General features: G+C 56.4%; 1 protein-coding gene across 8 annotated transcripts in view; it reads right to left on the bottom strand.

Moving 5' to 3' along the window:
* Nucleotides 1-8,934: 8,934 nt before the first annotated feature.
* The window catches only part of NTNG2 (netrin G2), a 76,844-nt gene continuing 60,173 nt past the window's right edge, over nt 8,935-25,605 (bottom strand). For 4 of the 8 annotated variants that reach the window (XM_057549226.1, XM_057549228.1, XM_057549229.1 and 1 more), the window contains 8 exons: nt 23,783-23,955; nt 21,239-21,265; nt 20,157-20,294; nt 16,817-16,891; nt 15,230-15,331; nt 13,605-13,772; nt 12,065-12,199; nt 8,935-11,365 (listed from right to left, as the gene is read on the bottom strand). In XM_057549226.1, the coding sequence (XP_057405209.1) occupies nt 11,130-11,365; nt 12,065-12,199; nt 13,605-13,772; nt 15,230-15,331; nt 16,817-16,891; nt 20,157-20,294; nt 21,239-21,265; nt 23,783-23,955 (1,054 nt within the window). In that variant the 3' untranslated portion in view covers nt 8,935-11,129. The remainder of the gene's footprint in view (nt 11,366-12,064; nt 12,200-13,604; nt 13,773-15,229; nt 15,332-16,816; nt 16,892-20,156; nt 20,295-21,238; nt 21,266-23,782; nt 23,956-25,605) is intronic. The other 4 variants (XM_057549230.1, XM_057549232.1, XM_057549233.1 and 1 more) reach the window with 4 other exon arrangements.

Genomic DNA, 25,605 nt, shown 5'->3' with positions numbered 1-25,605 from the left:
TCCCTCCTGACCAGCACACGCGCTGTCACCACCATCTCCTGGGTTTCGCCATTTATTGTTTGAGGAATAAATAATTCAGGGAGGAAACTAAAATGTAGCTTCAGCTTAAGTAGCATTTCCAGTGTTGTGCCAGCACCGTGAAGGCGGGTTCTGTGCACAGGGGATCCCTCTATAACTCTTAAAGGACCTGAGTTATCGTCACCCCGTCCTGCCGTACAGAAGGCATTTGCCAAGTCAGATGGCGTAAATGGTGTCTGCAGTTGGACGGTGCTCGGAGCCACGGGAGCTGCCTTTGTGCTCTCTTCGTTAGAGCTCGGGCCCAGCCGTGCTGCTGGGCACTGTTGCCTTTGCTCTAAGCAGCATTGCTGCAAATCAAATTGTTAGTAGTTTTCAGCCTGGGAGGTGCACTTTGGAGTCACCTGGGGGAACTTCTGAAAAATTCCCACTCCCGGGCCCTACTCTAGAATTCCTGATTTCATGGGTCTGGGGGCAAGTACTTGTCGCCTTTTTTTTTTTTTAACTTAAGCTTAAACTCACTCTTAGGTGTTTCCGTCGAGTGGCCAGCCTTGCAGCCTGGCTCCTAAGGGTTCAGGAGGAAAAGGGAGCAGCCTTGGGGCCCATCGGGGTCACGTCTGCCTTCCTCAGTAATGGTCCCCCGCAGGGGCCCTGAGTGGGGCGAGGCCCACCACCAAAAGCCATCTGGCCATCTCTGCTTTTGTTCAGAAGGAGATTCCCAAGGGCTGCACAGTGGGGCTGGGGAAGGAGGTCTGGGAATATATCCAGAGAAAACCATAATTCGAAAAGATACGTGTACCCTGATGTTCATTGCAGCGCTATTTACGATAGCCAAGACATGGAAGCAACCTAAATGTCCATCCACAGAGGAATGGATAAAGAAGATGTGGTACATATATACAATGGAATATTACTCGGCCATAAAAAAGAACGAAATAATGCCATTTGCAGCAACATGCATGGACTTAGAGATGGTCATACTGAGTGAAGTAAGTCAGAGACAAATATCATATGATGTCGCTTATGTGTGGAATCTAAAAAAATGATACAAATGAACTTATTTACAGAACAGAAATAGAGTCACAGATGTAGAAAACAAACTTATGGTTACCAGGGGGAAGGGGAGGGGGAGGGATAAATTGGGAGATTGGGATTGACATGTACACACTACTATGTATAAAATAGATAACTAATAAGGACCTACTGTATAGCACAGGGAACTCTTCTCATTAGTCTGTAATGGCCTATATGGGAAAAGAATCTAAAAAAGAATGGATATATGTATATGTATAACTGATTCGTTTTGCTGTACAGCAGAAACTAACACAACATTTTAAATCAACTATACTCCCATAAAAATTTAAAAAAACACAAAACAAAAACCACACTGCCACCATTCAGGTCACAGGGACATCTTATCTTGGTTCCTCTGGTCAGAGGGATGGGTTTTCTATGAGGATTTTCCCACAGTCCCCGCTCACAGGGGCCTCTTTTCCTGGTCCTCCAGAAAACTACAAAACATTGCTGCTGCTTCCTTTACCAGATACCCGCCCTGGTCATTGCAAGTATCTGAAATAGTTAATTCTGATCTTTTTTTATAGTCTACTGCCATAAAAAGGAAGGCATAAGGGCATCACTCTTCTTTTTAAAGGGCATTTATAAATTAAATCTATTTATTTTTCTTTTTATTTTTTTAAATTAAACTTTTTTAAAGAAAAAATTGGAAAATTTTATTTGAGCCAAATTTGAGGATTATAACCCAGGAAGAACATCTCAGAAAGCTCTGAGAACTGTTCCCTAATTTTCTTTTTAAGCCCTTTAATCGCCACCTCTTCTAGTATTTAAACTGATCCAGTGAATCTAATAAACTCATAAACACGGTGAGTCTCCAGTTCTTTTAAAAAATACCATTTACATACATACACTAATATGTATAAAATGGATAACTAATAAGAACCTGCTGTATAAAAAAATAAAATAAAATTCAAAATATAAAAAAAAGAAACCAGAAAACCTGAGGTTTCTTTTCCTCATATCAAAAAATAATAATAATAAAACAAATACCATTTAATACAATGTTCTTAAACTTTTCCATTTAGTCCTAAACTGAGTTATTTAGTAGGTTTCTAATTGAAATAACAAAACTAATCTGACATGAATATGCCAAATTCTCTTAAATGTTAAAAACACTTGAGCCATCAAATACACTTTAAGTAACATAATTTGATATAAAAACATCACTATCGTTTTAATTTACTACATCATCTCAGGTTTAATTTTCAGTCTTCACGAAGTTAGAAAGCAGCCACTAAGGGAAGTTTTTATCTTCCTGTGTGAATTAAGGTTGGCATCCCAAGCAAGTTAAAAAACAAATATGTGACCTGGGGATGGTGTATGTCCACAGTGATTCTCAGACCACTGATTGGTGCAGACCTGGCTCTTAAAACTTTTGTGAAATAAATCATGTACATCAGAGTGTACATAAGACCGACGTAAAAGGAAAGACATAATAAAATAGACACCCGTGTACCCCCTACCCCATCATAAGAAACGGCACTGCTGACGCCTGGAAATTTCACTCCATGTTTCTTCCAGACACTCCTCCCCACCACCCCCTTCCACCTAGTTGTAACCCGAATTCTGAATTCTGTAGTTTGTATAAAGTTTCACTGCACACCCCCAAATTATATTTACTTAATTTTGAAGTTTATGTGATATATACAATGGGCATTCTGGGGCTGACTTTTCTCCCCCTCATCCTTACATTTCTGAGATGACTAGCCGCTATCCACTCTTTTTGGGTGGAGGGTAGTATTCCATTTTAGGAACACGCCCCAGTCTGCCCGTTCTACTCTGATGGACTTTGAGGTTGTTACTTCTTTTCCTGTCGCATTCCTCTGGTACCCACGTAGAAGAGTTTTCCCAGGCAGTGCTCAGACCTTTGTCACGTAGGGACACAGGACAGGAAGGCACTCCAGAGCACCTGGACGTGGATGCTTCTGGGCTTGAGGCTGTGACATCAGAGCTCCAGACGACAGCACGGTCAGGTGCTCCCTTCCCCAGGAACCAAGCCATGAGGACAGCATGCCAGGTGGGGCCTGATTGGAGCCCTGCCCTTCGCATCATAATCCCTTTATCCCACCAGTAACCCCCTTGATCACAGGAGCCAGACTTTGTGGGTTCCATTCTTTGCAACATAAATACCTTGATTGGAATACCCCTTACCTAGCAATCTACTCTCAGGTAGTTATGGGGGTCTACAGACACATCCTGTGGTACTAGCGATGTTGGACTTATATCCACCTCTCTGGGGCAGAGTGACAGCGCCAGATGTAAATAGATCCCGGTAGCTGGAAAATGTCCACAATGTTATGGTTAGGTGGTTTTGTTCTATATACGTGTATATATGTGTGTATGTGTGTGCGTATGTTTGTATATGTGTCTGTATATAGACAGGGAAACACAAAATAGATGTTTCTATAGGAAAAAGACAGGACATTCACCAAAATGCTGATAGAGGTTAGGTAGTTGTTTTTTTTTTTTAGTAGACTATTTTTTTAGAGCAGCTTTAGGTTTCTAGCAATATTGAGCAGAAGGTACGGAAATTTCCCGTCTACCCCCGTCCCCACCAGCAACATCCCCGCCGGATGGTACATTTGCTACAATCGATGAAGCTACACCGACACGTCATGATCACCCAGAGTCCACAGCTTACATTAGGGCTCACTCTTGGCGCTGTACATTCCATGGCTTTTGACAAACGTGTAATGACTTGTAGCCACCATCAGAGTATCATACAGAGTATTTTCAGTGCCCTGAAAATCCCGTGTTCCGCCTATTCTAGGGGGTAAATGTAAGTATTATATTCTGCATACATTTTTTCATTTTTCCATTTGTTGTACAGTGCATGAGTTACTTTTACAATAACTTTATTTTAAAGAAGACACACCAGTTCTTCAGTCATTTTCTCTCTCTCTTTTTGTTCTTTTTTTTTTTTTTTTTTTTTGGTTTTCTGGCCACCGTGCAGCTTGTGGGATCTTAGTTCCCCGACCAGAGATTGAACCCCGGCCCCCAGCAGTGGAGGCACGGAATCCTAACCACTGGACCGCCAGGGAATTCCCATCATTTTCTCTTTTTTAAAAGGTGTTGCCCCAGAGTCTGTGGAAAAAGCCGTGTTAACAAGCCTTCATCATGTCCTGTGATGCTCCGGTTTCCGAGGTGGGCCGTGGGATGTCCAGCAGTGTGGTATCTCCACGAGCCTTCCACTGGTGCTCACCGTTTCTGGGGCTCAGTGTAACCTCTTCTTTCTCATGGAGGGTCCCCTGCCCTCACACGGCCTCCTGGCCTTCCCATCCTGTACCCCCAGAGCCAGGGGACACAGTGGGGGCTTAGGAAAGGGGTTATTGAATGAGGGACAGCTGCTCTGGGAGGAGACCTCCAGCCACCTTCCCTATCAAGGGTCCATCCACTTGGACGCTGTGCCCAGGACACCCACCTGGGCCCTGCGGACCCGAGGTCCCCACAGTGCCAGGTGCGCCTGCAGCTGGGGTGTGATTGAACTCACCAGCTGGGCACCTCCTGACCTTGTGATACGAGGTGTCCCGGGCTCACCCAGACTGTCTCTGTCCCGCCGTGGAATCAGACTTCACTCCGAGGAACCCTGGTTCCTCTTAGGGGAGGATAATATTTAGAAACCAAGATCTGGGCTCCAGGTTTCCACCCTTCACAGACCACCAGTATTGGCTCCTCTGCTGGAAGCTCTTTCCAGGACTGAAGTCCCGGGAGGAGCAGGATCGCCACTGGCCCAGCAGATGAGGGCCTCCCCAAGGTCTGCCTCCTCTGTCTCGGTGAGGGTGGTGGGAGTGAAGATGCCCAGAATGTGATCCCCTCCCTCATCTCTTCCTCCCGGTGGAGGGTGAGGAAGGGCTGTGATGCCCGGGAGGGGAAGGCGCTCACTGTGCCCGGGCTGGCGTTGGGCCTCAGGGGAGGCAAGAAGTGTCTGCCTGGCTCCTTGTGCCCTGGGACCCGGCACGTGGAGGTCTAGGGTATGCGCTGGGTGAGGCAGGGAAGGAGGGAGGGAAGGAAGGAAGGAAGGAAGGAGAGACCGAGTGATACGGCCCCCCCTTGGCAGGCTTTGGTGGGGGGGAGGAAATGGATAACAGCTGACACTGGTCACTTACTTTGGGACAGCACTGCATGTATTAACTTCTTTAATCCTCACAATAGCCTCATGATGTAGGTGCTGTTTTCCACAACCCCATTTCACAGATAAGGAGACTGAGGCACAGAGAGACAGAGTAACTTGCCCAAGGTCATCCAGGTGGTGGAGAACAGCTTCAAACCCAGGTGGTGGGATTGAGAGCCCCTCAATGCCATCCCTTCTGCCTTTAGAAACTCGCTACCCCCCGCCCCCCTACCCCCCACCCCCCATGCTGCTCGAGGGGAGAAATGTGGGCACTGGGTCAGCTGTGAGATGTACAGCGCAGGACAGGCCCCAGTGCCTTCAGTGTCAGCTGCAGGGCACAGCTCCCGGGACTCTGGGACCCATTCCAGCTGCTCCTGGCCGGGTCCCCAGGGCCACTTGCTCGGTCAGTAAAGTAGGCGTCCTCTGGCCGGAAGCCATCTGTAACACGGCTGCCGCAGGTTCACCCACCTGGCCTCCGGCCTCAGCCCCCCCCTTGCTGGACTGAAAGGTCTTCTGTGCCTCCGGGAGCCCGGCCACAGGGGTTCTGGGGGCCTGGCCAGACCCTGTCACGTGGGAGAGGTGAATGGGTGGGGCAGTGGGCGGGGAAGAGGGCCACTGGTGGGGGCAAAAAGGAAAAGGGTGAAGTTTTTCATGTCCTTTCAAAATTAAAAGATCTCCTTTGATAGTCAGGATGTATTGCTAAATTTTGTAAAGCAGGCTAAAGAAGGGTGTGTATAAGATGAGGCTATCATTGCTAAAATAAATAAAATAGAAGGAAAAGGTGGCAGCTTTGCGGCTCAGTGTTATAAGCTTGGGCTTCTGCACCAGGGAGACTGCACTTGCAGCCTGGACTCAGCCTCTTCCTGGCTGTGTGACCCTGGGCAACTTGCCCACCCTCTCTGTGCTGGATAGGCATTGTTTCTTGGTGCCCCTCCTCTGGATGGGGAAGGACAGCCCACCTCCCTTGAGGGAGTGGGAAAAGCCGGACAGAAGGGTGTGGGCACACTGTGTGTGGCCTGCCGGGGAGGCCAGCAGGAGGCAGGCCTGGGCCGGGGTGGTGCCCATGGCAGCATCAGGGCTTCACAGGGACAGCAGCGATCGCTCTCTGGCCAGGATACTGGGTGGCGCTCCTGGCTTCACGACACCACCACCCCTCACCCCGTGCCTCTGGCGTGTGTCTGTGAGTCCTATGATCTTTCAAATACTCTTTTTTGCTTAAATCACCCAGAGTTGTCTTTTGGTGCTGTGCCCAAGATCTCCGACCAGGACACTTTTAGAGCCTCAGTGTTCTCAGCTGTAAAATGGCTCTATTACCAGAGCTCACTTCTCAGCTTCATCTCAGGGATCCTTGAAAGAAGATATATTCAACCTCAGCACAATGCTTAGCACGGTCTCAACAAATGCTGGGCAAACTCTCTGTATATAGGTTTGTTTTATGGAAAAGCACTGGAAATGTACTTCAGAAAATATTAACAGTTATTAGCTTTGGACGGAGGATTGTGGGTGATCTTAAGTTAAAAATTATTATTTTGCATTTCTGTTTTTTTCTAACTCCCCTGCAGTCGTGATTTGTGTTTTATAAAGGGGAAAATAAAAACGAGTAAAGCTTTTCTTCCCTGGGCTTCTACCCTTAACCTCAGGCTTTTACCCTGGCCTGAGATGTGCAGGGATCTCTCGGGGACTCGGTGAGACTGGCCCAGCTGGAGGTGCAGGGCCAGGGCAGGGGTGCGGGCATTGGGGGAGCCCCCTGCCCAGGCCTGTGGGGAGATGCCGACAGCTGCTCCCCAGGTGCCCATAAATGCCTCATAACTGTAAAAACGCCGACGCAGCAGGCCTGCTTATTTAGAGGGGGCAGGTGAGGGCAGGGGGCGAGGCATTTCACCTGACAGCAAAGCCATTCGGATGATGCCCGGCTCCCCAGGGCCCCTCGCTCTGCCCTGGAGCCGCTGCAGGGGCGGAGGAGGGGTGTGGGCAGGAGCTGCAGGCCCCGCCGGGTGGACACCCTCTTGCCTGGGCTGCCAAGGCTGCAAGGCCTGGGTTCACACGCTGTCCTGAGTCACCTCCTGCTCCTGCTTCTTGGCAAGCGTGACTTCAGGCAAGTTACCTCCCATCTCTGAGCCTCGACTTCCCTCTCTGTTAACTGTAGACAGTCCCTTCCGCTGAGAGCATTCTCAGCCTGGGGCGATTTTGCCCCCACTTTGCAGTGCCCGGAGGGAGGGCTACCGGCACCTAGAGGCTCGAGGCCTACCACACAGAGGACGGCCACTCCCCACCCCGCCCCGAGAGAATTATCCAGCCCCGAATGTCAGTGGCACTGAGCGTGAGAAACCTGTCCGAGCGTGAAGGTGAAGGTTAAGCGCAATCCTGCACGCACCGTGCCTGGGACAGTGGCTGTTACCGTTCACGCTGTGAAAGGGGAGCTTTCTCCTCTTCACCTCTCAGAACCAGATGTCAAAACATGAGGTCTGGGACCAGGGCGCACCATTGAAAAGAGGCCAGGCTGTGACTTTGGGCTCTGCTAACCTTGTTTTCTCCTTTTCCCCACTGCCTGAAAGATGTCAGAGTTTTCCAAATGGCCACTGGCAGCTTTCCCTCCCTCCTCCGGCTGAGGTCAGGGCCTGAGCCGAGTCCTCAGGGACCCGGGCTGCCACTCTGATTTACGATGCGCTCCACCTCCCCGGTCCTTGCTTGCACAGAGGCTAGTCCCAGGGAAGCTGACAGAGCGCTGCTGGTCTGGCGAGAGAGGTCAGGGCGGACAGAGTGCTGCCCACTGAGGACCCCTCCTCCCAGACCCCTCAGGGCCTTCCAGGGACACACCCAGGGTGACACCAAGGGGTATGTGTGTGTGTATGTGCAGTGGAAGCTGCTGGTGCCCGACCCAGAGCCCGTCTATGGGAAACCCCCTCCACTGCTGTGATGCCTGTTACAGCTCATAGCCGCCCATCTTCTGTACTGGGGAGGGGGGGCCCCAAATCCAGCATGAAGCCAACGGCATGAGACTGCCCCCTTGCCTCAAGATGTGATTTATGCTCAGAGCCCCGGTGGGTGGACCAGGCTGAAGCTGGGCATCCTCACTGGGCTTCCCCGCCCCATCCTAATTCTCTCACTCCCTTTCACATGTGTCCTGACAGCACACCCTCTGCAAATCCACGCACTGAACCCGTCTCAGGCTCTGCTAATAAGGGACCCAGACCTAAGACTGTGTGTGTATGTGTGTGTGTGTGTGTGTGTGTGTGTGTGTGTGTGTGTGTGTGTGTGTATTTGGGGGTGAATGATCATGGTTCCTTTATATGTTAATATCACGATGATTAGGAGGAAGGTGACCACTGCTCACAAATTGCAGCCTGCAGTTGGTGTTTTATCTAGAGGTGGATTTTGGTCAGCCTACCCTGTGCTCCTTTGAAGGCGGAGGCAGGTCCTGTTCTGGAAAGAGGCGGCTTGACAGGCCCTGAACTCCTGGGCCTAAAGCCACTGCCATCTGACAACAGTCTTCGTTGTGGGCAGTGTTATGACACAGGGGCTGTGGCTAAGCGGGGGTAACATTTTAGTGTCTCTGCATCAGTGGACTCAGAGACCAAGATGCTGGGTGGGGAGGGCCAATAACTTAGGAATTGGTTAAGTCTGCGTGTAACAGAAAATCCAAAGACCAGTGTTTTAATCATATCAAGGTTTATTTTTTCTCACACATTAAGAAGTGTGGAGGTCAGCAACTAGGGCTGGCATCCCCTGCTCTGCTAGGTCCTCAGAAAACCAACTTCCACCCTCTCAGCTCCACCATCCTGAGGGGGTGGCTCTCCCACCCCATGCCGCCAGAGCATGGGGAGAGGGGGTAAGAGAGAAACGCCAGGGCCCCAAACTTGGCCAGCTGAGGCTGGGTGGGGAGTGAGGGGAGGAGAGGCTTCTAAGGAGCTTTCTGGAGGCCCCGCCCATCACTCCTGCTTATAGCCCATTGGCCAGAGCTGTGTCACATGGCCCCTCCCGTCCACGAGGACCCCAGGGATGTTCTCTTTTAGCCACTGAGGCCACGGGGCAGGGGCAGGGGCGGAGCTGAAAGAAGGCACTTTCTTGGGGTTAGGAGCAGAGGGAGATCTGGAGGCCAGGAGGGGTCAGTGTTTGACCCGGAGAGGCTCTAAGCATATTTTATATCCACCTGTAGCCATGTTGTAATCTCTTGTCATCCTCAACTTTTGTTAAACTCCGTCTGAGCCTTGCTTTGGGGACTTGCAGGAGGAACGCAGTTTTAAACTTCCCAGCCTGGAAAGAGCGGCTGCAGCCAGAGGGTAACTTCAGGGGGTGGGGGTGGGGGGAGGGGGCGGGGGGGGGCAGGGGACGGCTGTAGGAGCAACAAGGGACCAGAACCTGATCCGTGGGCTGGGAATCTTCCGGGGCTGCTGGGAAATAAGCAGGTGGGCAGGGAAATCTGGATCTTCTTGAGAGACAGCAGGGAAATCCAACTCCCAAGGGCCAGAGAGACCCACGGGCACCCCAGAAGCACAAGGCTAAGCTGATGCACCCCTTTCTTTGGAGCTCCCTTTCACAATTCCCACACTGCCCCTGGTCCCCTCTGCCATCCCCTTCCTGGTGCTCTGGAGGGAAAGAGGAAGGAGAGAGGAGAGGGTGGTCGGCTGTGGGTCTTTGCGTTGCCGCCTCCACCAGCCTGTGCCCACCTTGGCATGTGACCACCAGGGGGCTCTGGAAGGCGGTGGCAGCAGCAGACAATGGGCCTGAGGCTGGGGTCCAGCAGGCCTGATAGGACACCCCCATCCTGGTTTATAAACAGGAGCATCAGAGTCGAGCCCTGGTAGACGGCTCTGCCAGTCGCTTGCCTTGCACTTTTCAGCAAGGGTATCAATGTCCACCACATGCTTTTAAATTTGAGGACAACCAAGGCAAAGTGCCAATAAGCTCTGGATTTTTTGGGGGGAGGGGAAGGAGGGAGATAACCTCCCAAGTTTGGGGAACATTGTAGGTCACTGCAGGGCCAGGCCTGGCCACATGGTGAGAGAGCTGCACTGGCTATGCCTGCCTGTCATTCACAGAAGGGCCTGGGGAAGGGATGGCCTTGAGCGTGAAATTGCTTCTTTAAGGCTATTTTGTGGGCTCCCCTTTAACTCCCACACTTGCTGGGTAAAAAAGAACAGAAAGAAAACAGGCCCTGGAGACAGCAGTGAGCAGATTCTTTACTGTCAGATTATACACCATCAACCACCCCCGTGGTGTCCAGCGTCCCCGCTCTTGTCCCTCCTTATAGGGGCGGTTAATACAAACAAAAATAGTTCTCTACAAAAGGAAGTTTCCAGCCCTCCCAACCCTCCTTCCTAACTCCCTTCCCCCAGACAGCGAGCTCCTTGGTCACCAGGCCTCTGGAAAGGCCTGGGGTCTGGTGGGTTGTAAGGGAAAACAAAGAATAGAAAAGAGAATCAAGTCAGTGACTAGAGGTGGAGGCAACTGGATTTTCGGGTCCGCTGGCTGATGGTGAGCCAGGGACAGGCGCAGGGGGTGTCTGCAACAGTCGTGTGTGTGGTGGGGGGAGAGGGAGGCAGGAGGCAGGACCTGGGGCTGTTGGGATGAGCAGCGCTTCTCCCACCCCCCTGTCTCACCGCCCGCAAAAAAAAAAAAAAAAAAAAAAAAAGGAAAGGGGCGGTGGGTAATATAAAAGAAAAACTAAGACCGAAATCGCGGGCCGCTGGGGCCGCGACCACACAGCATCCCCTGCTGCGGCGCCGGGGCGGGGGCAGGTGCCACTTCGGGGGGGATGGGGCGGGAGGACTCTGCTGAGTAGCACCTGGGAGCAGCTCGGGCCGCACCCTTCTGGCCGCCGGGCCTCCGACGCCGGCCCCCGGGCTCCCGGCTCGCCGGGCGCGGGGCGTAGGGCTCGGCGGGGCGCACGGTCCGGCCTCCCCCCCTGGCCGGGGGTCCTCCGCGGGGCTCAGCAGTCCAGGCAGGTGGCCAGCCGCAGCAGCAGCAGGCAGCCGAGCAGCGTGGCGGGGCACGGGGCGGCCCCGGGCGCGCGGTCGCAGTCCAGGCCGCCGTCGGCGGCGGCGGGGTCGCAGCGGGGCTGCTCGCAGCGCAGGCCGGTGTAGCCGCGCGGGCAGGCGCAGCGCTGGTTCTGCACGCAGGTGCCGCCGTTCTGGCACAGCAGCTGGTCGTCGTCGCACACGTTGGCTGCGGGGCGGAGGGGCGGTTAACTCGGGTGGCGGCCCGGTCCAGCCCTCCCTCCCCCCGCCCCTCGCTGGAGCTTCAGCCCCTGGGACCTGCGAACGCTGGGGGCGCGGCCTGGACCAGCGGGTGTTGGAGGCTCAGGGCGCACGTGGCCCGAAGCGTCCCGGCGGGGATGGTACCAAGGGCTGGGCGAGACCGGGCCCTTGCCTCCCTCCCGCCGCTGCCCGGCTCTCCCCGCCCCGGCCCGGCACTGGCCTTGGTGCAGTTCTTCAGACGCACCTGCTCTCCCGTCCAGAGCTTAGCACGTGCTGCTCCATGTGCCTGGGGCGCCCTTCCACCCTCCTCCCGTGGCTAACGTCGGGCCTCCGCCAGCCCCTCACTTCCTCGGACCGCCTCCCTCCCTCCCTCCCCGCAAATCCGCCCGCCTCCAGCCAACTAACTGCAGCCAACCCCTGGCTCCACTTTGGCCTCCAAGCCCCTTCCCGCTACCGACTCTACACCGGCTCGCCTCAGGCCCCGCCCACCACCCGGACGTGCCTCGGGCAACACCAGGCCCCGCCCACCTACCGGCCCCCGCCCCGGAAGCGCCAGGTCCCGCCCCTGGGACCCACCCACCTACCCGGACCCGACCTGGGCGGCCTCGAGGCCCCGCCCCGGGCCCCGCAGCACGCGGCCCCGCGCAGGGGGACGGCGCGCACTCACGGTAGCAGCCCTGGCGCCAGTAGTGCGTGGGGAGGCAGTCGTCGCACTTGGGCCCCGTCGCGCCCTCGCGGCACTCGCAGAAGCCGGTCTCGTTGCACCGGTCGTGCACGGAGCCGATCTGGTTGCAGTTACACTCTAGACGGACACGCGCACGGCGAGCGATCAGGGGCGACGTGTGGGCGCCGTCCGCACGGGCCCACCCCGCCCGCCCCGGCAACCCTCCCAGCCGGATCTCCGCACCCGCCGCTGGACGGCGGGGTGGGGACGCCTGGGGCGTCCAGATCTCGAGGGGACAGTTTTCATTTTCTCACATCCACTAAGCCCCTTCCCCTCTCTGGCCCTGGCGCTGTGTGGCCCGGACCATCCCCTTCCCGTCCCTGGGCCTGCGTCTCCGCTTCTGTAACCGGGACGGGCGCTGATCCCTCCCGGCTCCGAAGAGCTGTGACTGACAGGTGGGAGGAGCCTCAGCAGAGGCCACCGGGCATCTGTCCTGGGGGCCGGGGGTGTGTGTGCGGAGGGGGCAGGGCGTAGTCGGCCTCCGAAGCGCCTCTCCAGGGCGGGTGGAGCAGCCCCAGAGGCCGCCAGCTCGCCCTGCTCCGTGGGAGGAGCCAAATGCCCCCACTCTGGGAGTCCTTGTCGCCTAGTGCCGGGCCCGGGGGTGGGGGGCGGAGGCAGACAGGCAAGGCAAAAGGAGGCGCTGGGGGAGGAGGCACGCCTCTAATCGGATCCAGAGGCCCTGCCCTGTCCCTGCTGCTGGCTGGTGTGACATGGGCAGCACAGTTCCGTTGGGATCACTTTAGAGTTGTGATGAAATTATCTGAAGGCCGCTGCCATAATTCAGACTGACAGCTGCAGCTTTGCGGGCAGCCCCTCCTGTGCGCAGCCGGGGCTGGCCTGCTGGGCGGGGGATGGGCAGTGGGTTCCCAAGGGCGCTGGGCGTCCGAGGGCTGAGAACTGGCCTCTACTGGAGACCGTCTTCCAGACTAGTGGGTGTTGGTTGTGGGCCACATGTTCGGTATTTTGGGATGGCCTGCCTCTGCCTGGGCCCAGGGCCCCTGTAGATTTCCTTCTTTACCCCAAAAGCCAGTCCTGGAGCAGAGTTTAAAGAAAGCCAACCGTCTGCCCACTGGGGGTGGCGGGCATATAAAGCGTGAGAAAAAAATTCATTTGAAGAAAAGCTTCAGTCCCCCCAAAACGGCTGAAAACCCTTGATCTGATCCACCTCCCTATTTTACAAACAGGGAAACAGCCCCAGAGAGGGGAAGACAATTGCCCAAAGGCACACAGCCAGGCAAGCCCTAGAACCCGTCTTTGACTGGAACTAGTGGCTCTGAAATGCCAGTGCCTGCAGGGAGAACCACATGGGGAGGTTATTAATAGAGCGGATTCTGGAGGCTTCTGTCTCTAGAGTGGGCCCTGGAATTGGCATTTCCCCGGCCTCCCCCGGGGATTCCGATGCAGGGGTGTCGCTGCTCTTCCGCCGTGCACCCTGGTCCGCACACTCGCGTGCGGGGCCCCCGCCTCCCAGCCGAGGGCTCACCAATGCACACGTTCTCGTCGTCCAGCTCCGCGGAGCCGTTGCGGTAGTAGCCCAGGCGGCAGTGCTGGCAGTGTTGGCCTCGTGTGTTGTGCTTGCAGCTGACGCAGGTCACCACGTTCAGGAAGTCGATGTAGCTGCAGCGATTCGAGTGGCCATAGCACTCGCAGTCTGGGCCGGCCAAACGCGAGAAACACCAAGGGTCAGAGAACAGATGGAGAGTGTGCCTTCTGGCTGCCCCCTCCCTGGTGCATTCCCGAACACTGAGGCCAGGGGTAGGACCTGGCACAGGAAGGTGCCCTGGGTCTCCAACACTTCTGTACCATGTGGGGAGAGATGGGCCTGCTAGCTTCGAGCCCGAACGAGAACCCGTGTAGGCCCAGCTCACAGATTACCACCTGGCCCCATGGGCAGGGCACCAGGGAGGGCCAGTGGGCAGCATCCGCTAAAAGCCTGGCCGGGTACCAGGGCGAAGTGCTTTCTGCAGGGAGGCCCTCGTGATGCTGGGGTGGTTAGACATGATTCATGCAGGGAGGATGGGTCATGCCGCCAGACCGTGAGCTCAGGGCGGGTGGTGCCTGGGTTCATGGCGTTCACCATGGTACCCCAGTGATTCAATGAAGGGTAGACGCATGCATGAACGCTGGAGAGGATGGAAAGGGCCAGGAGCTTCCTCCCCATGCTGCTTTGGAAGATGATTGGAAGGAAAACACCCACCTGCAGGACCCTTTCTTATTAGCCCGAGCTGTTCTGCAAATCTCATTGGCATCAGAGGGCCTGCTCTGGCACGACCCTGAGAGTGAGTGCTGCCTTAAGGTTTGTGCCCCGAGCATCTCACCTTGACTCCTCCTAGCCCTGGCCCAGCTTCTGACTCTCACTGGAGGCACCTGTGACCACCTGGGGCAAGGCCCCCGGGGTTTGGAGGTGGCTCCCATGACATCACCAAGGGGCGGGGTTTGGTGAGGAGGGTCACCTTCCCTGCCACAGAGGGGGACATCCCTTGCTGTCCCTCCTAAGAGGCTCAACACCCCCTTGAACAAGAAAGGATGCCAGCTCCCCTCTGTGAGACACCATCTGTGTATCTCTAGAGGACACAACCCCCATTTTGTGATGTGAGAAGGAGGCACTGACCAGGTGTCAGGGTCAAGGGCATGGGAGACCTTGGAGAAATGAGCCTCTGAGATGTGCCCAGGAGGAGATGGTGAGCATTCCCACACCATGGCCTCCTGGACCCGTCCCCTTCACCTTGTCCCTCCAGGGACAGTGAGAAGGTGAGGCATCCTCCAGATGTCCCAAGGAGTACTGTCAGTGACTCCTGTGTCCCAGATCTTGCTTCAGCCAAGACGAGCCGCTGGGCCACACCTCCCAGGGAAGCCAGGACAGGCTATTCCTGGTAGCTCCTCTGCCTGCCCCGTGCTTGCCCACTGTACTTCTGACTCATACCTGCTCCCAGCTCCCTTGGGGAGGGAGGACTGGAGGCGAGAGAGGCTCCGTTTCACCTTGACCCAGCTACTCGGGGAGGGGGCATCGGTCCATGTACTGCATTGTTTTGTTTTGTTTTTTCCAGTGTAGGTCGGGGGGAGAGGGGCCGGAGGAGGGGCTGATCAGCCCCGGGGCCTTCCTCTTACCTTCGAATTCTTCAATAGGCATCACTTGAGGAGATTTGGGCCTGAGCTGGAAAAGTCTGGAGGCCTTGGCAGGGGTGGGGGCAGCAGTGGAGGTGCCCGCAGCTTGGAGAGATGAGAAAGAAGCTCTTTCATCAGCTGTGGTCCAGCTGCCCAGGGTGGGCTGTCCTGGTCGAGGTAAAGCTCAGCACAGGCTCCCAAGGTGCCCTGGGCAAGCTCTGAGCAGCTTTGTCACCTGCTCAGAGACGACGTAGCACAACCAGGAGCACAGAGAACCAGGCCTGCCTTTGGTCCCTCCTTGGACACCATCTACACATCCAGCTGGATTCATCCTTCCAAAGTATTCTCTATCTCCAACATCCCTCATATTGTGCTAAATACTTTGCTGAAGCTGGACAATTTTTTGACTGGTTGGAAACACTGCTTTGCACACCCTTGTACTTTCGCTCTCCCCTCTCTTCTCCAAACTCCCGTGAGCGTCAAGTCCAGCGTCTGTAGCTGGTTTTCAAGATTTGGCCACCTCCCTTCCTTTCTGAAGCAAGCTCCCTGCTCCAGCCAGAGTGAGTCCTTTACCGTCCAGGGACTCCCCTTGGGCAGGTGCCGTCCAGCCATGAGCACAGACTGCCCTGCCTTCCACTGCCCAGAATCCCAGCCCCGTATTTGCCGGGGAGCATGCCATGGTCTCCTCGGCTTCTGCCTGGGAGGCTGTCGTGCCCCAGTGGGTCCAGGGCCGGGAAGTGGTTCCTCCAGCCTGCTCTCCATCACCGGGGAGGACGCCCTGACTCAGAGGCCGGCCGGGTTGCTGGGAACTGCAGACCCTCACCGTTGTGGGTCCGGCTCTGGAACTGCTTGCCAGCAGGGGGCGCGCAAAGCCCTGCTCACCACTCACAGCTGGCGCGGGAGGGGAACTGGAGGTGTGGGCTGGGCTGCTGCCTAAGCCAGGCATTAGGGCTTAATGTCCAGGGAACCGTGAGCCGGGACCGGAGACAGCGTCCCATCTTGGAGACTCAGGCAGGCCCTGTGTGCCTCCTGGGTGTGTCCACGACGGCTACAAAGGAGCCCGTGGGCCCCCACGTGTTTCTTCCCACTGCGGTGGGAGAATGAGGCTCTGGGCTTGGTCTCAGTGCCTTCCACGACCCCTCCCCGCATCTCGCTTGGTCAGGCCGCTGCTTCCTGCCATCCCACCGCCAAGCCTTTGCCCCAGCTGGTCCTGCCACCTGGAAGGCTACCTTCCCCCTTCATCTACTCACAGCCAACCCCCTGCAGGAAGCCCTCTCTGACTCTGAGCTCCACCTCGGCCCAGGGGGTCCTGTGAGCACGATGGTGGGAGAGAGAGGGTTACTGTTATCAGGACAGGGTCTCCACTTGCCTCGGAAGCCCTTGGGGCTTAGGGTTAGGGTTAGAGTGTAGGACTGAAAGGGGTCGGGTGTGGTGGTATCACTAAGTAGGTGAGAGTTGGGGGTAGGGGCAGGCAGAGCTCCAAGGCCCCTCCCCTCGGCGCCCTTGGGCCCCTTGCCACCCTGCGTCCCCACCCCGTGCCCCTGCTCCCTCCACTACAGAGTCTCAGAAGGAGCTCCCCGCTCCCCATACCTTCTGCACTGGAGGACACCTGGGGCCAGGGGGCGCTCGCCCAGAGGGGGGCAGCGGTAGATGGCCTGATCCACTCTTAGGGGAAAGAAGAGGAGAAACCAAGTTATGCAAGGGGCTGGGGCTGGGCGTATCCTGGGGACCTACTGAGGCATCACCGCATACAGGCCCCTTACAAGAAGCAGTACTATAAGAAGCGGCTCTGCCTACACTGGCCAAATAGAACTGGGTTCAAATCTACAGGAGAGGCAGCGTCTACACTACGGCAGCCTATGAAGGGCACACGGACACCGGATGGAAGGGGGCCCCATGCCCGAGAATCTGCGTACTTTGGGCAGTCCTTTCTTCGGCGGGACACCTGATTCTTGAATCTCCCTCCCTGTGTGGCCCCTGTCACCGGGGCCACACTGAAGGCTAGAGTTAGATCAAGTCCCATGTATCTGGGCCCAGACCTCTCTGCGCTAAAGTCTCTGGCTAATGGCTGTAAAGCGGGCGTGTGTTCTGGCCAAGACATCAAACGTGTCCAGAGGGTCCTCTTCCTGTCCAACCCCAATCTGGGGACTGGGGCATCCTCCCTGACCCCTAGATTGGGCCCATTTTCACCAGGGACCCCAACATGAGTCAGCCCCCCAATGCCACCGTGCCCATCTCCAAGACTAACTGGACACAGAGCAGGGGACGCAGGTAGGGCTGGCAAGGCAAGGAATCTTTCTGTGCCGAATTTCAAAGGACAAACCCAGAGGGACAAGGGAGAAATCGGATTTTTTCCGCTTCTTAAAGGGATTACGCACGATACCGGTTGGTGGGGAAAGAAAAAGAAAATCTACCAGCTAAGAAGTGTGGGAGACTTTCCAGCTGGGAGCCAAGAGCCTCTGGACATGAAATTGACATTTATGGGATGTTCAATGAGAAGAGAATGCCAGTGCCCAAATTGGCAAGGGCTTAATTAGGGCCGCGATAAACCCGCCCTGAAGGCATTGTGCTTTGCAGCCTCTCTCCCACCACCCTCGGCGGCCAAGCTGGGGAGAGGGTTAGTGGTCTTGAACAGCCTTTCTGCCGACAGCCCCTGCCCTCTGGACAGCTTGACACTGGCAGAAGGGAGAAACATCTGGGCCAGGGGTTCAAGGGCCCAGGTGGACTTGGACCAGAGAGCCTGAAGCACTTCTTGGGAGGTACCTGGAGAGAATCAGGACCTTCAGGGGGGCCTGGGGGTGGAAAAGACTGGGTTCTCCAGGGACACGCTCAGGTATGCGGGAGGAGCCTTCTCTCGATGGCCCGTGTCACTTGCCAAGGCCAGATGCAGGCCCCGTCCGTTCCTTTGGAACTGGGGAGCTGTGCAAGCCGGGTCTTAAAGGCGGCACCACCTCACAGACCCCCGAGGCCTCGGGGCCGTGGCACGGGGTGGCTGAGTGGGCAGGAAACATCAGGAGTCAGTGAGCCCCGAGTTCAGGTCCTGCCTGTTACCTTGAGCAACTGCTTCTTTTTCCTTTTTTTTAAACAGCTTTATTAAGTATCATTTACATACCATAAAAATCCAGCTGCTTCTTCCTAAGCCTTCATATCCTCACCTATGGGACTAGGAAGATAACAGCCCCATCTCGTGGGGCTGTGAGCAAGGAATAGAGTACAAGCTCCTGGCCCAGGAGACGTCTGAGCTCCACTAGCTGCAGTGAGAGTCACGATTCGTGGGGTGGGGGGAATGGGCATCATGGGGGCCCAGGCATAGGCTTCAGTTGCTAAAGAGGACTGATGACCCCTAAGACTTGGGACACTCAGGTCACCGGCTGTCACACCGCAGCCGCCTTTTTCTCTTAATGCCTGCAGCCCGGCACTGGACTCAGGATGCAAAGTGGACCATGACCCCGCTGAATGCTGGTCCTGCCTGGAGGGAAGGGTATGTCCTTCTCATCACCTGAGTCCTCGGGACCCTCACGATTCAAACCTTCTCTCGTACAGGCTCACCGCCCTGACTCTGATGCTTTCCTTAATTCCTAGCTTTGCAATTTGCACCCTTCGTACCACGTCAGAAGCAGCTCCAAAAACGGGGTCCGGCTTCCTCAATGTGTGTGTGTCTGGCCTCCCACCCAGACAGATCACCGTTTGCAGCCAGACACGGGACCTACCACGACTATTTTTGGTCCCGTCTGCCCATCACAAGCTCAGCAAAAAAAAGCGCAAGTCTCAGGCGGCTGGACCAACTTGTGTCCGGAGCCCGGATTTCCAGAGTGACGCATGTCCTCCACCCCAAAGAGGATTCCTGGGCCAAGAGGCCATCCTGAAATCCTCGAATCTCCCGGCTAGCCCCCTGCCCCCTGCAAATGTCTCCCGTGGAGAAGGGAAGGAGGTAGAAAGAAAGGAAGTGTGACGTGTCGCCCTCTGGTCCAGCGGAGGAGCTGGGCGAGGGGGACTTTTCCACGGCATTCACTGGCTGGGGGCTTGCGGAGCACCAACCCCCAACAGGCCGAAGCCGGAGTGTCGGGGATCCCTCCCCAGCTGACGGAGGGCTCTCTGCCCGTTGGAAATGCCACCCTTCCAAGGGTCCATGAGCGTCAGAGAGAGGAAGGGGCACGGCACTGCCCAAGGAGCAAGGAGCCCCCTACCCCGCCACCTCCTCCCTGCAGAGGGGGTGGGGCCGAGGCGGGGCACACTGCTGGGGACCAGAGACCTTGGCCACATCTTCCCGGCATCCTCTGGGAAGGACGAGTCCTTTCAGACTCCTGGCACTCGCAGCAGGCAGGAGCTGGTGGGATGCCCCAAGTGAGACCGGGTGAGACCAGGGGGCCACCCCAGCACCCCAAGCCTTGAACACACCCCTGGCCTGGCCCTGCCCCGAAGGGCCCAGCCGTCCAGAGTGTGAAAACGCCAGCTCAGAGGGTCCCTTCCGCCTTGCTGATCCGAGGAGACTACCTTCTTGACTAACCCTGCACTGTCCGTTCCCGGGGGTCAGCTGCTCGTGGGCAGGGGGCAGAGCCGGGGCTAGGATGGCTGGTGGGGGCGGGGCCTGGGCCGGCTCCCCTGGGGCCCCCCTGCTAGGTCAGCCCGCCTTTAAGCCAGGCTGAGCAGTGCCCTGGCGGGGGTGGGCAGGAGGAAGAGGATGCAGGACTTTCACGTGAGCCCTGGACGCCCTGGCTGGGCCCAGTGACAGGTGGGTCCAGCCGGCCCGGAGGCCTCTTGGCGCCATTCTCTTGCGGCTCTGGGATCTAGCACTCTCTACTCTAAAAGCCAAGCCCCTGCCCTCCCCAGGGCTGACGCTCCCACATCATCGCACATCACAGAGAGAGGCAGGGACTCGGGCCGGAAGTGGGAAAGGGCAGGGCAGCTGGGGCTGTAGCTGGGCACCCACCTGTGGGCTGTGGGGTGCTGGGGGCCATGGGGGCCCAAGCAGTGGATGTGGAAGGGGCAGGAGTGGTGGGGTCCCCCCTCACGGCCACAGCGGCCACAGGGGCTTTGGGGACGGGGTCTTTCCGAGACCTGCTGATGCCTGGCAAGAGATGAGAAAAGCAAGAGAGGGTGGGGGAGTTGGTGGGTGTGGAGCAACGCAGAGAAGCAACTTAAGACCCCCCTGAGCGGACCAGCGTCCCCTCCAGGTCCAGCTTCTTCTGGCCCCCTCTCCGCCCACTGGTGTCCCACAGGGAGCAGCCCCGGGGCTGAGTGTGGCCCCAAAGAGCCCTGGCGGAGGGAGACGGCGCCCCTGGAAGCCTTTCTGAGACTTGGGGTCGGCACTGGCTGGCCGTTTGACAAGTTCTCTCCTGCTGAATCTGAGAACAGATGGCAATACCCACCTAGGGGGGCGGTGGCTTCAAGGATGAAATGAGATAGTACGAGTATCCTGCTTAGCCGATGCCTGGCACTGCGCGTGCTTGATGATGACTTCGTGATAGTTGGTCACCCCCTACCGCCCTCCCTCACCTTCCCTGTTGAGTTCTCGGGACTCCCCTGACCCTCCTTCAGATGGTCTGGCTGCTCTGGGGCCTGAGTTGACCTGGACGCGTCGGGATCCGGGCTCACTTCCCTCAGCCTCCCCGTGGGCGAGCAGCTGCAGAGGTGATAGCTGCGGGCTGCCCGGAGGGAGGCCAAACCCCATGGTCAGACTGGGGGTGGGGGGGTTCTGGTCGGGGAAGGTGACCCCCATTCTTGCCTGGCAGGAGAGGGAGGAGCAGAGAGTTCCCCCGGGGGGCAAGGGGACCTTTCCAAAGCAGCACCAGCTGAGAAGCTAGAGGGGAGGAACTGTGAGACACAAAGGAGGGGGTGAGGAGGGGGAAGAAGCAAATGGATTAGAGGAGCGGGTGGTGAGGCCTGTGGATCCAGGGCGACAGAAAAGCCCTGTCTTTCCCCTCCTGCTCTTCCCAGGACATGCAAAGAGGCTCGTGCACTGAGGGCCCCAGTCGCCTTCCCAGGGTGGTGGTGACCCAGGTGTGTACTTACTGCCAACGGCGGAGCCTGCGGCGGCACCTGCGGAAAGAGAAGGGTCACAGCAGAGTAAGGGGCCCGGCTACCTCCTCCCTGCAGAGGAGGGGGTGCCAGGGCTGGGGAAAGGAAATCAGGGGGCCTGGGCACCTCACCGTGCAGGGACTGGGTCAGATCATCCATTCCATCCTCAACGGTGCCCTGAGAGGGAGGGGCCCCTATTAGCCCATTTTGCAGATGGAGAAACTGAGTCTCAGAGCTGTGACTTACCCTATCAGGGGACCTGCTGATAAGCCTCCGCTGGGGGCTTCACAGGCACCCTTCTCATTTGATTTTAGACTCTCGGGTCCTCCAGTGCAGGACAAGGAGATGGGTGGCTGTTCTCTCAGGAGTGATGGGATTTCAGAGAACATGAGGGTCCCCAGCCACGGGGACAGACTGGTTTACTGGAAGCTCTGATGGAAGTTACCACCAGAGGGAAACCATGGTGCATACTCCCATCTGAGGAAACGCAGGGACGGCTGAACGACTGATTGGAAGATGATCGCAGCGCCTGCCACTTGTTGAGAGCTTTCTGCACGTGGGCATGGGCTGAGCGCTGTTCCCACCTGGGCCATTCAGTCCTCACAACAGCCCCACAGGGGGTTTTATTAGGGTCCTGATTCTACAGCTGAGAAAACAGGGCTCAGGCGGAGAAATGGCTTGTCCAAGGCCACACAGCTGCGAGTGGCAGAGGCCTGACTCCGACCCGGGCCTTTCTGTCTGTGCCCTGGGGATGAGAGGGGCCCAAGGCCACGGTCTGACCTGGGACTTTGGGTACCAGGGCGGGAATCGTCAGTCTCAGAAGGAAGGAGCCGGGGCCACAGCTTCCCCTCCAGGCGGTCCTGACAAAGGACGGAGAGTGAGGACACCCCTCCGTGCCCTGGGAGCCCTGGGGTGGACGCCGGGGTGTGGGCAGGGGACGTGTGGCGTGAGGACCTCCCCTGGTGACCCTGGTGGCGGGACAGTGAGGGAGGCCTGGGAGGATGCACCTGGGGGCCCACAGTGCATGACCTGCAGGTAAGTCTGTGGGTGCCGGGGGACCTTGTGGGGATCCTTCCAGGAGGAGAACAGGGTCCAGAGAGGAAGCGGGGAGGTGGGGGGGCCAGCAGGACAGATGAAGGGATGAGCCTGCGAGCCAGAGGGAGGTGACAGCGACTAAGGAAAGTGTTCAAGAAACGGTCCTGGCAACAAAGAGGTGGGCTGGGCACGCGGTGGCGAGGGGGGAGCGGGCGGGGCTGGGCTGTCGCCCAGAGCGCTCTCTGTGCCTTTGCAGGCCAGCAGGTGCCCTGACTCTGGGACGTCACCCTTCAAAGGCTTCTTGAGCAGCGCCCACACACGCCCAACATGCCTGTCACAGCCTCGTTGCGAGGCTTCCGGCTTTGTCAGCCTAAAGTTGCATAAATCTTTCACCGGTTGGTCGCGGGGGTGCCGATGGAGGGGCTCCTGGGAGCGTGCCCAGGAGGGGCGAGCTGAGCGGGGCCGGCGGCCCAGCCTGGCTTTGGAGCTGGGTCCAGCGGTGGTATCTAACTTGCTGCTGAACTAGGAGGGCACTGAGGGTCACTGGGGCTCTGTTTGTTCATCTGGAGAGTGGGATAATAATGAAAATAGCACCCGAGGGGTTACTGTGAGGGCTGAGAAGCTGTGTAGAGAATATGCCCGGTGCAGCCTCCTCGTCAAAGCACTTGACCGGCGTCAGCAAATCACTGGGGCGGGGGCAGCTGGGGAGATCCCACTCTGGGACCAGCCCAGGCCCCCTTACCCATGGCAGCCGGGGGCTCCCTGGGACTCTTGGTTTCATGGAGATACCCAGGGACTATGTTGGGGGCCAGTGATGGGGGCCCCCAAAGGGTGTTCATAGTGCAGGCGTGTGTGGGCGCACCCCGAGGGTGACCTCTGGCACAGGAAGGCTGAGCCGGGAGAGGAGAGGACCATGCAGAGGGAATGGGCCAGGGCCTCGGAGGACCCCTCTGTAAAATGGGATAATAGGAGACCCGCTTCCTGGGGCCACCCGAAAGGTTGAGGGAGTGGGGACCCCATAGCACTTGGCTATGTAAATGCCCATAAGCACTGGTTACGAGGGATGGCGCTGCTCCTCACAGTTAACCCGGAGTGAGGGGTCCCCACCCCCTCCTCCCTGACACCCTCTGGGCCTTCTCTCCTGCCCTGGGGGCAAGAAGGGGAAGGTCAGCGGAAGGTTGCTGAGGAAGCTCATCTCAGGTTTCCAGCAGGATGCAGGTGTGCTAGAGGTTCTTGATGACAGGGCCTGGCGCTTAGGAGCTTGGCAACAAGGGGTGTGCCTGTGTGTGCATATGTGTGTGCGCGCACGTGTGTCCAGGTGTGCATGCGTGCATGTTTCTGTGTGCACACCTCTGTAGGGAGGACATGTGTGTGCATGTGTGTGTGTGATGAGATCCACAGCTCCTGAGGTTGAAGGCTGAGGGGAGACCATGGCCTCACTGGTCCGAGGGTGGAGGGGGCTGGGGGGGAGGCCCGGGCGCAGCGGGCGCTCTGTGTACGCACACGCGTTGGGAGAGCCGTGGGGCAGTGGCAGGTAGGAGCCAGCCCGCCAGGACCGTGTGCGGAAGCTCCTCTTGCACTTGCCGCAGTCCGGGCCGGTGGTGTTGTGCTCACACTCGCACTGCAGACTGCCCTCGCGCACGGAGCACAGGTTGGCGTGCAGGTTGCACTTGCACCTGGGGGGACACGGAGGGGGCAAGGCATCAGTGAGCGTGTGGGTGGGCTGGTCCAGCTCTCTGGAGGGGCTTGGATGGTGGCCTGGAAGGGACTCTTGAGGCCATCTGTCCAACCTGCCACGACTCTCCTTTGGGACAAATACTCCCGGATTCACCATTTTGAGTCCTTCCCCAGCATGAGGTACCCCTGGCTCCTACCTCTCCGTGAGGGTGGGGTGATGAGATGCCCTTGTCCCAAGTGCTGAATTTTTAGCAGCGCAGCTTCTGACCACCTTTGCTCTCAACCATGGAGGGTTGACAGGTAGCAAGAGTTACCTGTCCCTGGTTGTGGAGACGTGGACCTGGCCCCAGGCTGCACCTCTGCTCTCAGCCGCGGCCCACACCCATGCCCTTGAGGGCAGAAAGAAGCCCCAACTCCAAAAAGCCTGTCAATTCATCCACACATGTATTATTCATTCATTCATTCAAATATTTATAGGCAACTCATCATTCTGAAACCAGTAAATAAAGGGAAAGAATGAAGCATTTGTCTCGCCTGTCCTATAAAAAGGGTACCTCCAGGTAACCAATAGTTGATGAGGGGATGTTTCTTTTTATAGAAGCATTCCAGCTGATAATTGAAGAAGGAAGGACAGAATTTGAAAGTCACAATGTAGCATCCCCTACCGAATGGATAGCTGTAGGCACAGGGCATCAACAGAGAGAGACAACCAAAGAAAAAGTCTCGTCAAGACAAATTGAACTTGAATCTGATCTACACTCCGGATCCAGCTACGAATTGATAGGAAATACAGAGGACAGAGAAACATACTAAACAACACCAGGGGGACGCAATCAGCAAAATCCAGAAGTGATATAGTTTATAGGACAGATGAATTGCAAGGGGCAAAACTTGAAATGGAGGGAGGAGCGACCCAGATCAAGAGAAACCTCAAAGGCAAAGCAATCAAGTGCAGATCGTGGACCTCATCTGGATCTTGGTCAAACAACCTCTAAACTCAGATAAACAATGTATATTTGTGAGACAACTGGAAATTTGAACACTGACTACATTTGGTGATATTAAATTAATGTTTATTAAATGCAATGATGGTATTGTGGTTACATCTTTAAAAGTCCTTAGCTTTAGGGACACACACAAGTATTTACAGATGAAAGTATCTGATGTCTGGGATCTGCTTCAGAATAACACAGAAAGGGAAAACATGGGCAGAGATACAGATGAAACAAGAAAGGCTATGAGTTAATTGCTGAAGTTGGGTGACAGGTATATGGCAGTTCATTATAGTAGATTCTATTTTTGTACGCATGTTGGAAATCCTCCATAATAAAAAGTTAGAGAGAGTGCTCTATATTCTCATATGGGAAGATTTCCAAGATATATTGTCAATATTTGTAAAAAGCAAATTGCAGAATAATGTGTTTGGTAGGATTTTCTTTTTATTAAAATACTCAAAGAAAAATATTTATAGGGCACTTGTTATGTGCCAGGCTCTGAGCTGAGAATGGTGAGTATAATGGTCGACAAAGCAGATGGGGTCCCTCCTCTGATGGAGGATAGGGTCCATCGGGGAGACAATGAAAAGATCAGTGATTGGGGGAGGGGTGGGGAGGATGAATAGGTGGAGCCCAGGGGATTTTTAGGGCAGG

The sequence above is a fragment of the Balaenoptera acutorostrata genome, chromosome 6 (assembly GCF_949987535.1).
Source record: "Balaenoptera acutorostrata chromosome 6, mBalAcu1.1, whole genome shotgun sequence".
NCBI classification, from domain to species: Eukaryota; Metazoa; Chordata; class Mammalia; order Artiodactyla; family Balaenopteridae; genus Balaenoptera; species Balaenoptera acutorostrata.
This window is presented reverse-complemented; position numbering and strand designations above follow the sequence as displayed.